Consider the following 11,588-nt stretch of genomic DNA (forward strand, 5'->3'; position numbering starts at 1 on the left):
TATGAAATTGCTCTAAGAAGGAAAGAGTATTTTCTCTGATTATATTTCGAATAGACGCTGATTGATTGATTCATTGATTGACAGCTTGATTGAGTGAGTGAGTGAGTGAGTGGTTGAGTGAGTGAGTGAGTGAGTGAGTGGTTAAGTGAGTGAGTGAGTGGTTCAGTGAGTGAGTGAGTGAGTGAGTGAGTGAGTGAGTGAGTGAGTGAGTGAGTGAGTGAGTGAGTGAGTGAGTGAGTGAGTGAGTGAATGAGTGAATGAGTGAGAGTGAGTGAGAGTGATTGAAAGAGTCAGATACTGAAGGATGAATCAATGTGTTACCTAATATATTTTGACTTTCTATCATACAAAACCGAGCTAAACCACAGGAAGCCCCAAGAATGTGCACGTCACCTGTGTAGGCCAGCCAAACCACTTCCATAGAAAGACGAAACCCGGCCATTCATCTTTTTTTTTAGTCTAGTCATTAACAACAATAGTTCCCTTTGAAATACGTACTTACCATGTAAAAAGGGCAACTAAATGAAGCTTTTTTACAGATTATCCCATATAAAAAACACCCCGTTACATAAGCATTGTGAATTTGAAACTTACGTAACTTCTCGTGACCTTCATTGAACAAGGGCGGCGTCACGAAAGCAAGGACGCGTAGTAATCCGTCCACCTGGCGAGTGGTGTGATTCAGCCCGATGGCGTAACTAGGTTGTAACTACGTTCTTCTTGTTGTTACTTTGCAAGCTATGACAACAGACGATAATATGTGGGTGTATCGTTCATATTGTCACGTATTTAAAGGATTTTGTGTGACATATGGAATCAGGACATGTTGTATGTTTGACTTTATAAAGCGTGTGCCTTAGATATAAAAAAGGGCAAACACAATGTAGCTTTAACGATAGGATACTTATCAGGTTTCCCTTGTCAACTCAGCGGAACTCGGCGGAAAGCACTATAATAACGTAATCATGCAATGCAGTGAGCATGATTGGTAAATGTGCAAAAGACGCAAGTCCGGATCCATACGCACAATTCGGTCTTTAGAACACTCGCACGCCACTCTTATGGCGGGGCTTACATATCATTTACATATAATTAAAGGGACAGCAGAACCCAGAAAAACAGCCGGACGGACAAGTGACTCCCAGTGACCTGTTGTTTTGCGGGCGGCGAACACGCTTTAGCCCGCGCGTGCCTCGAACCCGGCCGTGCCTTGTATTTTCGGTACAATGGTGCAGTGTAATATCATAGAGGAAGCCACAAACTTCCTGCTTCTGTGCGCTATTTTCATCATGAGTATCTACCTGTTGTGGCAACACTTCAACCCACCTGGCCTACCGCCGGGCCCTGTGGGCCTTCCCGGGATAGGCGTCCTGCCGTCCCTCGGGCCGACCCCGTACAAGGCCCTGATGGAGCTGTCCAAGACGTACGGTGACGTCATGAGCCTCCGTCTGGGTCCGACCCTAGTCGTGGTCCTATCCGGACGGCGTGCCATGACGGAAGCGCTGGTCAAGAAATCCGACTTTTTCTCCGACAGGCCCTCCCTGCCGCTGCTCAATCTAGTCCACAAGGGGAGAGGTATGTTCTAGCGTTCTTACTTTACGATCTGACCGTATTGGGTACGAAGCAACCCTGGCAATGGTTAAGTCTACTCTAATCTCTAAACATATATTTCTGTTAAACTTGTTATCTCAGTTGAGAACAATTTGATTTGGAACAACTACAAAACTACATAAAAATATATCAGTCCCAGAGACCAACGCAGCACATTATAATTAAGTGGCCTGTTCCCAAATACATTACAATAAGGCCGAAATGAGCTTCGTAAAATAACCTCATAGGATTTGTAGACGACATTTGTAGTTAGTTTTCTGTGTATAGCAAGTGAACGACACGCCGTAACAGTAACTTCACTGGAGTTGACTTTAGTAATCCGTAGTTATAGCATGTCGAATAGAACACTGTTGACGTGTATGTAAAGTAGGTACAATGAACGGATGTTCCCCATTTTCGCAAGCACTTAGAAAGGTTGGGCGGTCAATAAACTTTCGAAATACATTCAGAGTACAGCTACAGTACACTTGTATAGTTATAACAATGATCGATATATAGAGAGAGACAGTTATATTATGTTATATGTCTTGGTAAAGTTATGGTCGCTAAAGGTCAGGGAGGTCACCGTTCGTACCTTCACCCTTCCCTGAAGGATGTTTGTAATAACTGCAGTTTTATTTCAACTCACAATGTGGCGCCCAGAAATTAGGCACAAGTGGTATAAAGACACTGTGATGACTAGAAAGTAAGTTAGAAAACGAGGACGACGGTGTATATTGTGTTTATATCCTGTCATTGTTTCAGAGTACAGTTGATAGTTTTTAGGAACAACAATCTTCACGAAACAGTTCTTTCATTATAATACTTTTCTGTTTTACCTAACTCGTCAACTATTTATCGTGAAATGGCCAAACAATATAGCTATCTTTGCCAGAAGGTTTTGTTTTCGGTTTTGCTATAGTGGAGTGGCTATGGATATTAGTGCGCTTGTTTTTAAACAGCATAACTCGAGAAGCTGTGGATAGATGTTTGTGATTTTTGGTAGGTGGGTAGGTGTTGGTAGGACGACGTTTGCTACTGGGCCTCCTAATGGTTTCCTACAGTACTGCAGTGGAAATTCCGGGTTTGCGATCTCATGTTCTAGAAGTGCGATGTTTTAGTGCTGGGAAGCTGTGTATGTTCTGGTTTTTCAAAAAAGCCTCAAAGCCTCAATTAGTCTGGCTACCAATCTGCTTGGTTTGTGCATATGATACGTTGATGAAGGTTAGACATCCAGGTAATAAGATACGCGAAAAATAATTACTCAAGCAACTGGATAAGATTTTGAAACAGTCAGACGTTTCAGACAGTATCCACTGTCTTTCGTCAGTGACTAACGATAGGACTAAGAACACCAGGTTTTATACCAAAACTCTGAATAGATATGTTAATGAGGTAAAGACAATTTAGGATGTCTTGAAGTAGTCTTTAAAAAGAAGATTAATTCAAGACAAAGTTTATGCCAATAGTTCAATTGTACATATGATACCTTTATTGAGCAAATAATTGTACAAAGTACAAAGTATAGCTGGTACATAACTACAGTTCTATATAGATATCTAAGGGCTAGCTTAGATATCTTATACCTACCTAATACAGGAGTGTATAGTATGGATTTAGAATGGGTTCTTACAAATATTGGAGGAATTTCTATCGTCCAAGAATTCTTTGATATATTTTCCTGTGTATACCATGCAGGGGTTGTCACATATGAACATTCGCAGCCCTTTGCTATCGAAAAGTATCTTCTGATATACTGACAAGTCCAAACCTCTTATTTCAGGGCTAATGGTTGCGAAATACGGGCCGAAAGTGCACGGTTTCCGTACGCTGCTGCTCGGAACGTTCCGCCGGCTCGGCGTGAACACTCCTCGGCTGGACGGGCTCCTCCGGCCCGAGCTGGCGGCGCTCGTCGACTCGGTGGACCAACAAGGCGGGCAGCCCACCGACCCGAAAGCGCTCCTCAGCATCAGTGCCAGCAACATGATATGTACACTCGCTTTTGGAAAGAGGTACAACTATGATTTTATGAAAATTATTGCCTAACAATGCTTAAACAATTACAACAAGGCTAGAAAAAGCTATCTTTGACTTTGAATATCTCAATACAGTTTCTATGACGGTATGCCTGTTGCATGTATTTGTCCCTCCACCCCCCCCCCCCCCCAGTAGTAGTATAGGTGACTGGTATAACGTTTCGTAGCGAGATTCTGAGTTCTTAAAAGCACTTTTGTTGATTTTTCGCGTCTTTAGGTTCGACTATGATGACGCAAACTTTCAAAACTTCTTGAGAAAACTGAACAACATCTTTGAGATATCGTCCTCTCCCCTGGGCTTCCTGACCTTGAACATTCCGGCCATAGTCCACCTCCCAATTTCAGCCATAAAGGACACAATATCGGACTGTAACTTCATGCTCGACTTTCTTCGCGCCATCGTCGACGAACGCTGGCTCGCCCTCGTGGCACGACGCCGAAGCGACCCGAACATTGCCGAGTGGGAAGATCCCTCCGATCTCCTTGACGGCTATCTACGGAAGATCGGGTGCGAAGACGCGGTGGGGATGTCGGTGAGCAACGAAGACATCGCACACCATTTCTTGGACCTGTTCACCGCCGGCACCGAGTCGGTCAGTCACTTTCTACAATGGGAACTGCTGTATCTCACGACGCATCCCGAGGCACAGGCGAAGGCGCACGAAGAGCTCGATAGGGTGGTCGGACGTGCTCGGCTTCCGTCGGTTAATGATCGGCCGAATATGCCCTACATGCGCGCGCTGCTTGAGGAGGTGCACAGGGTGTCTTCTTTCTCTCCGTTGGGGATTCCGCGCATGACAGCCGACATTGTGGACATCGACGGATACATGTAAGTACTAGTTTTAAAAATTAACTGCAGTGCTTGTAGTTTAAGACTTTGATGCTTTATGGTATCTTTTAAAACAATTGTATGAACACTAGTTTAGTTTTAAATAAAGAAGATTTGATTTGGTTTATTCGCACATGTTAAAATCATTTTGTAATACAAAATAGAACAAGAAGAAAATATGCGTGCTGGGGGAAGAAAAAAAAGCCATGATGGCTTATACAAGGTCTTCCCCCATCTAAATTAACAAAAAAATAACATAGATCTAACAATTCATAACATAATTATAGTAGTAAATGGTAACAATAACAAATCAAACAATAATAATAGTAACAGAATACTGACAAAGTAGTCATTTAGAGGGTCAATCGCAGTTAACAAAATGACAATAATATAACAATTCATAACATAATTGTAGTAATAAATAATAACAATATCACATCAAATCATACGATAATAATAGTAACAAATGATGACAATATAATTGATTGCATAGATTACGAAGATGTTTTTATAACCCAAAAACGGTTGTTTGGGCTACAACACAAGAAGCTTATCTCCAAGCAGATGTAGGTTTCGGCTTGTTTCGTACGAGTTTTTGCAGCATTTTGTGCATCTTTCTGAGGAGAAGAAAAAAAATCTACGTCCCTGAAGCGTTGCCAAAATCATCTCTAAAAAGACGTAAAAATAACCCTCCAAAACACGCCGGGTCTTACATTTGTTTGGGGATTTAGTGGCAAGGACCAACATTAACTGCAATGAACTGTAGCAAAACTGCAATCATGTATCTAAATAATTCTTATCTTTTTCAGAATTCCCAAGGAGACCATGGTGTTCTCCTCCATATGGGACCTACACAAAGACCCGGAAAAGTGGGAAAACCCCGACAGTTTCGACCCGTCCAGATTTCTGGACACCAACGGTCAAGTGAACGAGTCTAAACTGAGGCAGCTGCAACCATTCGGCCTCGGTGAGTAACAGTTGTTTTGACAGGATACCATTTCCAACTTATATCGCCAGAGGGCGCAAATAAGCAGTATCCAATTAAAGATGGCCCATCCTCCAGTCATTACTGGGAAATTGTACTCTCGGTATTGTATTTTCGCGGTATTTCATACTTTTCCGTTTTTAGTTGGGTTTTACCTCTGCTAGGAGGGTAGGAAATTGTTGTCGCTTCTTATAAGTAAACATTGCTAGCGTTCATATTTGTGGTGTTCTAAACACATTGTTATAGTTCATTTATTTCCTTTACATATTCCAATACGGTAAATGCATCCGTTTAATTTGTGTTATCAAGAAGCATTCTAATTTCTCTTGCTTCTTTTTTTTCTTTTACATACAAAAATGTTCCTTTATTCCTTTTCAGGATGCCGGTCTTGCGTGGGTCGCCAGTTTGCCGAGTCATCTGTCTTTCTCTACACGGCCTTCCTCCTGCAGCGCTTCTTCTTCAAGTCGCCAGAGGGCGTTCCTCCACCAAGCCTGGTCGAAGACCCCGGTGTATTCCTGACACCTAAACCTTTCAAAGTGTGCGCGATTAGACGGGACTCTGAGTAGAAGTATTTTAAAATCAGTTGCCCCCGTTTTAATGATTCCTCATTGTGCACATAATGGAATAAACTTTATTACACAGCAATTGTACAAAGCACGGTGTATGGCATCATCCACTTCATAACAAAAACAATTCTATGAAACTGAATCTACCTTAAAGGCATCCAGAGCATTTTATGAGGCTTGAAACTTGAATAAAAAAACTGCAATTTCTAGTCATTTCTATACATAGTAATTTTCAATAACACTATACAATTACATAGCGACATTAAAGGAGCAAACATACGATGTCGTTGTGTGGTGAGAAATGATAGAAAATCCAAGCCCTAATAGACTGATCCTGACTGTCCATCACAATTAGCGGTTTGACCAATGAGAGAGTGACTGCATGTCCGTCAGACATTTTCATGTTTCAATTTTGCATTTCGACATTTTGACAGAGGTGGGCGGGGCTATGGTATCGGTCTATTTACACTAGGTGCATGAAACTAAAAGATCACCATGCATGTTGCTTATTTTTGTGCCGCTTTTGAGCACTTTTGATAGGAAATCCGCACGCAAATGTGGTTAACAGTGGCATTAAATGTCAATTTCATAAAGATTACAGCAACTGTTTCAAGCCTCATAAATTGCTCTGGGTGCCAAAAAAGTCTCAATAGTATTGTACGTAGTCCAGTAGAACATAAGGAACCTTGCCTCTAGCTCTGGATCATGAGGTTGGGAGTTCGAATCCCAGCTGTGTTGCTCATCCGACAGACATGATTCCTACTGGAAAGGTTCGTATTCCTTAGGATGAGACGTTAAGACGCGGTCCACTGTTTATTGTGCTTGTCGAAAAGAGCGAGGGGAATTTCCCCCGGTACAATGAATCTGTAAACACTGTATATAACATCTGTCTTCTCTGTCCTTGTCCAAGTGGAAGAGTAGCTCTTAAGTGATCTGAAATGGTTCGAAATCGCTATTTATCGGACTCTGTGGGTTTCTGGAAAAGTAGAAATTAGCCAAACTTAGGTTGAATAATTTACCAATAAACACTTTGCCAGTGGGGTGAGCCAAACAGATGGTTTCAACTTACCACACATGTTTAGTTAGTAAATGTGCGGATACATACAGAGTAGAGTAGGGACATGTTACGACCCCTTAGGTAACATTTATTCAGTTCTTCATGTTGAGATAAGCGCTACGGGACAGAATGATGTAGTTGTGGCCGACTTAGCAGCTGATCCGACCATCAAATATGAGTTTAATCAGTAGCCTGCACTCTCGATCAACGCAGTGTGTCGACATAAACGTTAATGCACTGTGCACGTACTCTAGGGAATTATCATCAAACGTATTAAGGCGTTGTCAGGAGGTATAATTGAATGTTTCCTGCTTTGAATGTGGACAGTGGTTCCACAGTTACTTGTATATTACATTGTCGTGTATGATTTTATCTTATTATAATCGTATAGATATGTATTGTGGCATTGCCCAATCATTTGTTATATAATGTATTTTTCCGGTTTGGATGCACACGTGTCCGTGTATATGTGGGGCTGTGTATCATTGGTCATTTTGTGAAGAATAATGTAAGTATTCAACCTCACATGAAAGTAAAAAGGTAAAAAAAGAAACAGTGCGTCTGGTTCTATTACTAGTATCTCCACTTGGCCGACTTGTCAAGACGTTTACGTTACAGGCACCCAGAGCATTTTATGAGGCTTGAAACTTGAATAAAAAAAACCTCAAATTTCTAGTCATTCCTACACAGAGTAAGTTTCAATAACACTATACCATGACATATCGAAATTAAATGAGCAGAGATAAGATGTGGTGAGAACTGATAGAAAATCCAAGCCCTAATAGAATGATCCTGACTGTCCATCACAATTAGCGGTTCGACCAATAAGAGAGTGACTGCATGACAGTCGAAATTTGCATTTTTATGTTTTAATTTGGCATTTCTACGTTTTGACGGAGGTGGGCGGGGCTATTGTATTGGTCTATTTACTCTAGGCACGTGAAACTAAAAGATCACCATGTAGCGTATATATTTTTGTGCTGCTTTTGAGCACTTTTGATAAGAAATCCACCCGCAGATGTGGTCAACAGTGGCATTAAATGTCAATTTCATAAATATTACGTCAACTGGAATATTTCCGGTTTTCAAGCCTCATAAAATGCTCTGGGTGCCCTTAAACTAAAAAAAAGGAGTTATCTTTGTGTTTTGATTTGGTTTGTGTGCTGGTGTGGTTGGTTAGTTGCTTAGTTGGTTGATTAGTTTGTGGTTGATTAGCTAGTTTGTTGCTCCAGTTGTAAGGTCGGTGTGTTCATCGTTGATTGATTGGTTAGTTGGTTTACTAGTAAGGGATTAGTTAGCTTGCTTTTTCAATTGACGTGTGTATGGTATGGTTAGTTATTTGGTTAGTAAGTCGGTTGGTTTGCTAGTTAGTCAGTTACTTAGCTGAATGGATGGTTGGTTGATCCTTCTCTCTCAATCCTCTCTTCTCCTTTCTTCCTGCCTTCTTTTCCTCTGTTTTCCTCCCTCCCTCATTTTATATTCAGTTTGCTGCGCATGCGCGTTAGTAAATCTGTAACGTTAGGGCCCTGTTACACTTGTGCGTATAAGTTCCGCAGTAACATTTTTTTTGGGGTTTAAGTAAATTTTGCGTGTAGGAAGTCGTTTTCTACTTTGACCCACCGTTGAGCTGTCTAGTTATCAAACCAAAGAAACTACTTTTTCGGCTACAAACTTAACCTAAACCGAAAACATGTTAATACGCAACTCGTGCGGGCTTGTATATAAGTGTGACTTGGGCTTTACCGTAATTACCTTTCCAAGAAGGTTGTGTTTTCGGGTGCGCGTGTCTGCCTGTGTGCACACGATAACTCGAGAATACAATAGTAAATTGTCTCGATATTTGATATGTTGGTACATGAAGGTCATCATCAGACCTCGAAAATGAATACAGTCTGCCCCCCCCCCCCTAGCGGCTTATTGTGGTACTGCGACGAAACTCCCCGTTTTCGTATCTTTTGTTCTGAACAAGCTTAGCCTCCATGGCAGACTCTATCGCGTTTAGGGCTTATAATTTTTGCAGCCAGCCCGTAACCATCAGCCAGACTGTAACCATTTTGCCCGTACCATACCATACGGGCTGGCTGCAAAAAGTGTATTATATGTAGCCCAGACCTGGAATCCAGGCCTATTATAGCTCCCGAGTCTCTCTCCGAAAATGCGGAGAGAGACTCGGGAGCTATAATAGGTTTGGATTTGCGGAGAGAGACTCGGGAGCTATAATAGGTCTGGATTCCAGGCTATATTATAAGCCCCCCCCCCCTCAAAAGGCCCGGTAGAGCCTGCTATGGAGGCTAGAGCAAGCTATGGTCATGCGATTTTGGAGCGGTAGATAGCTCTTTGAAGGAAGAGTAAGTTGTTAAGGTTTGGAGCCCCTAGCGGTTTTTAATGTCAAGTTTACTACTGAAGGCTGTCATCTCCAATTTGTTACATCTTAACAAATCTTCTTTCATCTATCACTATAGCAACACAGGGGGAATTCTCGTGTCTTTGAACTTCAACGTACCGTGTGAACCAAAGTCCCCTGGTGGATAATTAAGAGCACAGTCAAAATTCATGGTGCCTGGGCAATTTTTCCTGATCAAAAATGTTTTGCAAGCGTGGATACTAAAGATCTTACGCCATTGCTAATTTGATCGACCGTTGCTATGGTAATGCTGACAACAAAGACCGAAAGGGCACGGGAAATATGCTGATTATTTTGATTAAATCGCGGGTGTTATTTGTAATTAGACATATATCAATCAATCATCTTTAAATGAAAGATGAAGTATGATTCATTTCCTTCGTATTATTCATATTTTGCTATCATCACTAGCTTGTATGCGACATGAGAGATACAACAAAGAGGAATACGTGTAGGAGCCAAAAGTTGTGAAACCACACTGTGTTTTATTTATATACCTTTACGCCATAGAGAAATGGCAATATCCCTCGCACTTAAGTCACAATAAGAATTGATGTATACTAGTATATGAATCTCAAACAAGTGAGGGCTGGATAAGTATAGTGTGCAGATATCAACAGAGCGGTAATATCTTACAAAATGTGTCTACTGCGTTCACAACTGTAGTTCACCATCGATCCATAAGTGCGAAAGTACACGTTTCTCGCAAGTACTTTTGAGTTTGAGTCTGATTCTGTATACGTTCCTTACAAATGGTGAAAAAGAAACTCCGTTTTATTGTCAAGGCAGTTATAGCCCGTGCCCCGTTTACAATATTTTCTTGTGCAGTTTTTCTCTTTTCTACATAATTCTTATCTGATATCACTGACAATGAGTCACGTGATTGATATGTCAATCATTTATTCTTACATCATCATTTACGGTACCAGTCCTAAAAGAATTGTGACCTTGAGTATCGTGAGAAAGGAACGCCATGGGGACAAAATGGCGGCTACTCGTCCTGTTGACTCCTGTGCCACAGCTGCCAGAGGAGACGATTCATTGCCGATCTCTCTCCGACGAGGTCCGAGTCCGTGCCGAACGGTTCCGAAGACCGCTTGCCGAAGCGACCCGAAGACCGATGACGCGAGACGCCGTTGAGGAACTCCTGCAGAAGGTCATCTCCAGCTAGAAAAATAACAACAAAAACAACATAAGAATTAAAAAAAGGACATAATTATTATCATTATAAACAATAATCATTATTATCATTACAATTATTATCATTATAAACAACAACAACAACAATAATAATGATAGTAATAGAAATTATCATCATTATTATAAAATAATGATGATTTATCATTAATAATTTCTATTATCATAAACAATAAAATCATTATTTAAACTCAGCTGGATCATGACGGTAACAATGTATTCATCTTCCAGCATTGGGGTAGAAAAATGAAGAGATTTGCGATCGTGAAAGAAAAAAACACACACAATAATTTATCTACTTAATTTGTTTTTAAATTTTGAATATATCTATTCATGAAAAGAGTATAATACCATAGAGGACCTAATTTCCTATAAAGTAGTCTAAGTTCTATACATCACTTGACTAACTCGTACGTTCTCCTTACAAGGAAACCGGTACAAAATGTCCTCAGATGTAAGAATGAGCTTTACTTATGAGAGAAATGCCTGCATACGGTCCACGGTAGATATGTCAAGATTATTCGCCACCACTTGAAAATAAGACAAGAAGACGTACAAGCAGAATTCAGAACCACATGTGCCTGAATATCTGTGCTGAACGCCCGTCACACTAATGGAAACAACACGTTTCATGTTCCACGACTAAAAAATCAATGTTCATGGTTTTAAAAACCAAACGAAACAGACGTTTCTCCACCGATGACGAAATGAAAAAGACGGTATGGAAAGAATGAAATGTTGGGACTTATGAGCATGTACATTGTGTATACGTAGAGTTAGGGTCGATCCGTCTTACTCAAGAAGAGATCACAGGGTCCTAGGTTCCGTCCTTCTTGCCCTGTATTCTGAACCTCGATTCTCACGCTATTGGAACGGGGCTGCCATGCTTTCGATGAGATCATTCCGTGTTGAGCAACACTCTAA

At 41.1% G+C, this 11,588-nt stretch overlaps 1 protein-coding gene across 1 annotated transcript; it reads left to right on the plus strand.

Annotated features, from left to right (window-relative positions):
• The first annotated feature begins 1,104 nt into the window (after positions 1 to 1,104).
• On the plus strand, positions 1,105 to 5,445 carry LOC136446312 (cytochrome P450 2U1-like). Its single transcript, XM_066444665.1, has 4 exons — positions 1,105 to 1,575; positions 3,374 to 3,602; positions 3,844 to 4,455; positions 5,265 to 5,445. The coding sequence occupies exons 1-4, from the start codon at positions 1,227 to 1,229 to the stop codon at positions 5,428 to 5,430; spliced, it is 1,356 nt and encodes a 451-aa protein (XP_066300762.1). The 5' UTR covers positions 1,105 to 1,226; the 3' UTR covers positions 5,431 to 5,445.
• The last annotated feature ends 6,143 nt before the right edge of the window (positions 5,446 to 11,588 follow it).

The sequence above is a fragment of the Branchiostoma lanceolatum genome, chromosome 12, assembly GCF_035083965.1.
Source record: "Branchiostoma lanceolatum isolate klBraLanc5 chromosome 12, klBraLanc5.hap2, whole genome shotgun sequence".
In the NCBI taxonomy this organism is placed as follows: domain Eukaryota; kingdom Metazoa; phylum Chordata; class Leptocardii; order Amphioxiformes; family Branchiostomatidae; genus Branchiostoma; species Branchiostoma lanceolatum.

Coding starts and splice junctions, on each gene's coding strand:
- LOC136446312 (XM_066444665.1), top strand. CDS start 1,227: ATGGTGCAGTGTAATATCATAGAGGAAGCCACAAACTTCCTGCTTCTG. Junction 1,576..3,373: donor TCTAGTCCACAAGGGGAGAG/GTATGTTCTAGC, acceptor CTCTTATTTCAG/GGCTAATGGTTGCGAAATAC. Junction 4,456..5,264: donor GTGGACATCGACGGATACAT/GTAAGTACTAGT, acceptor TATCTTTTTCAG/AATTCCCAAGGAGACCATGG.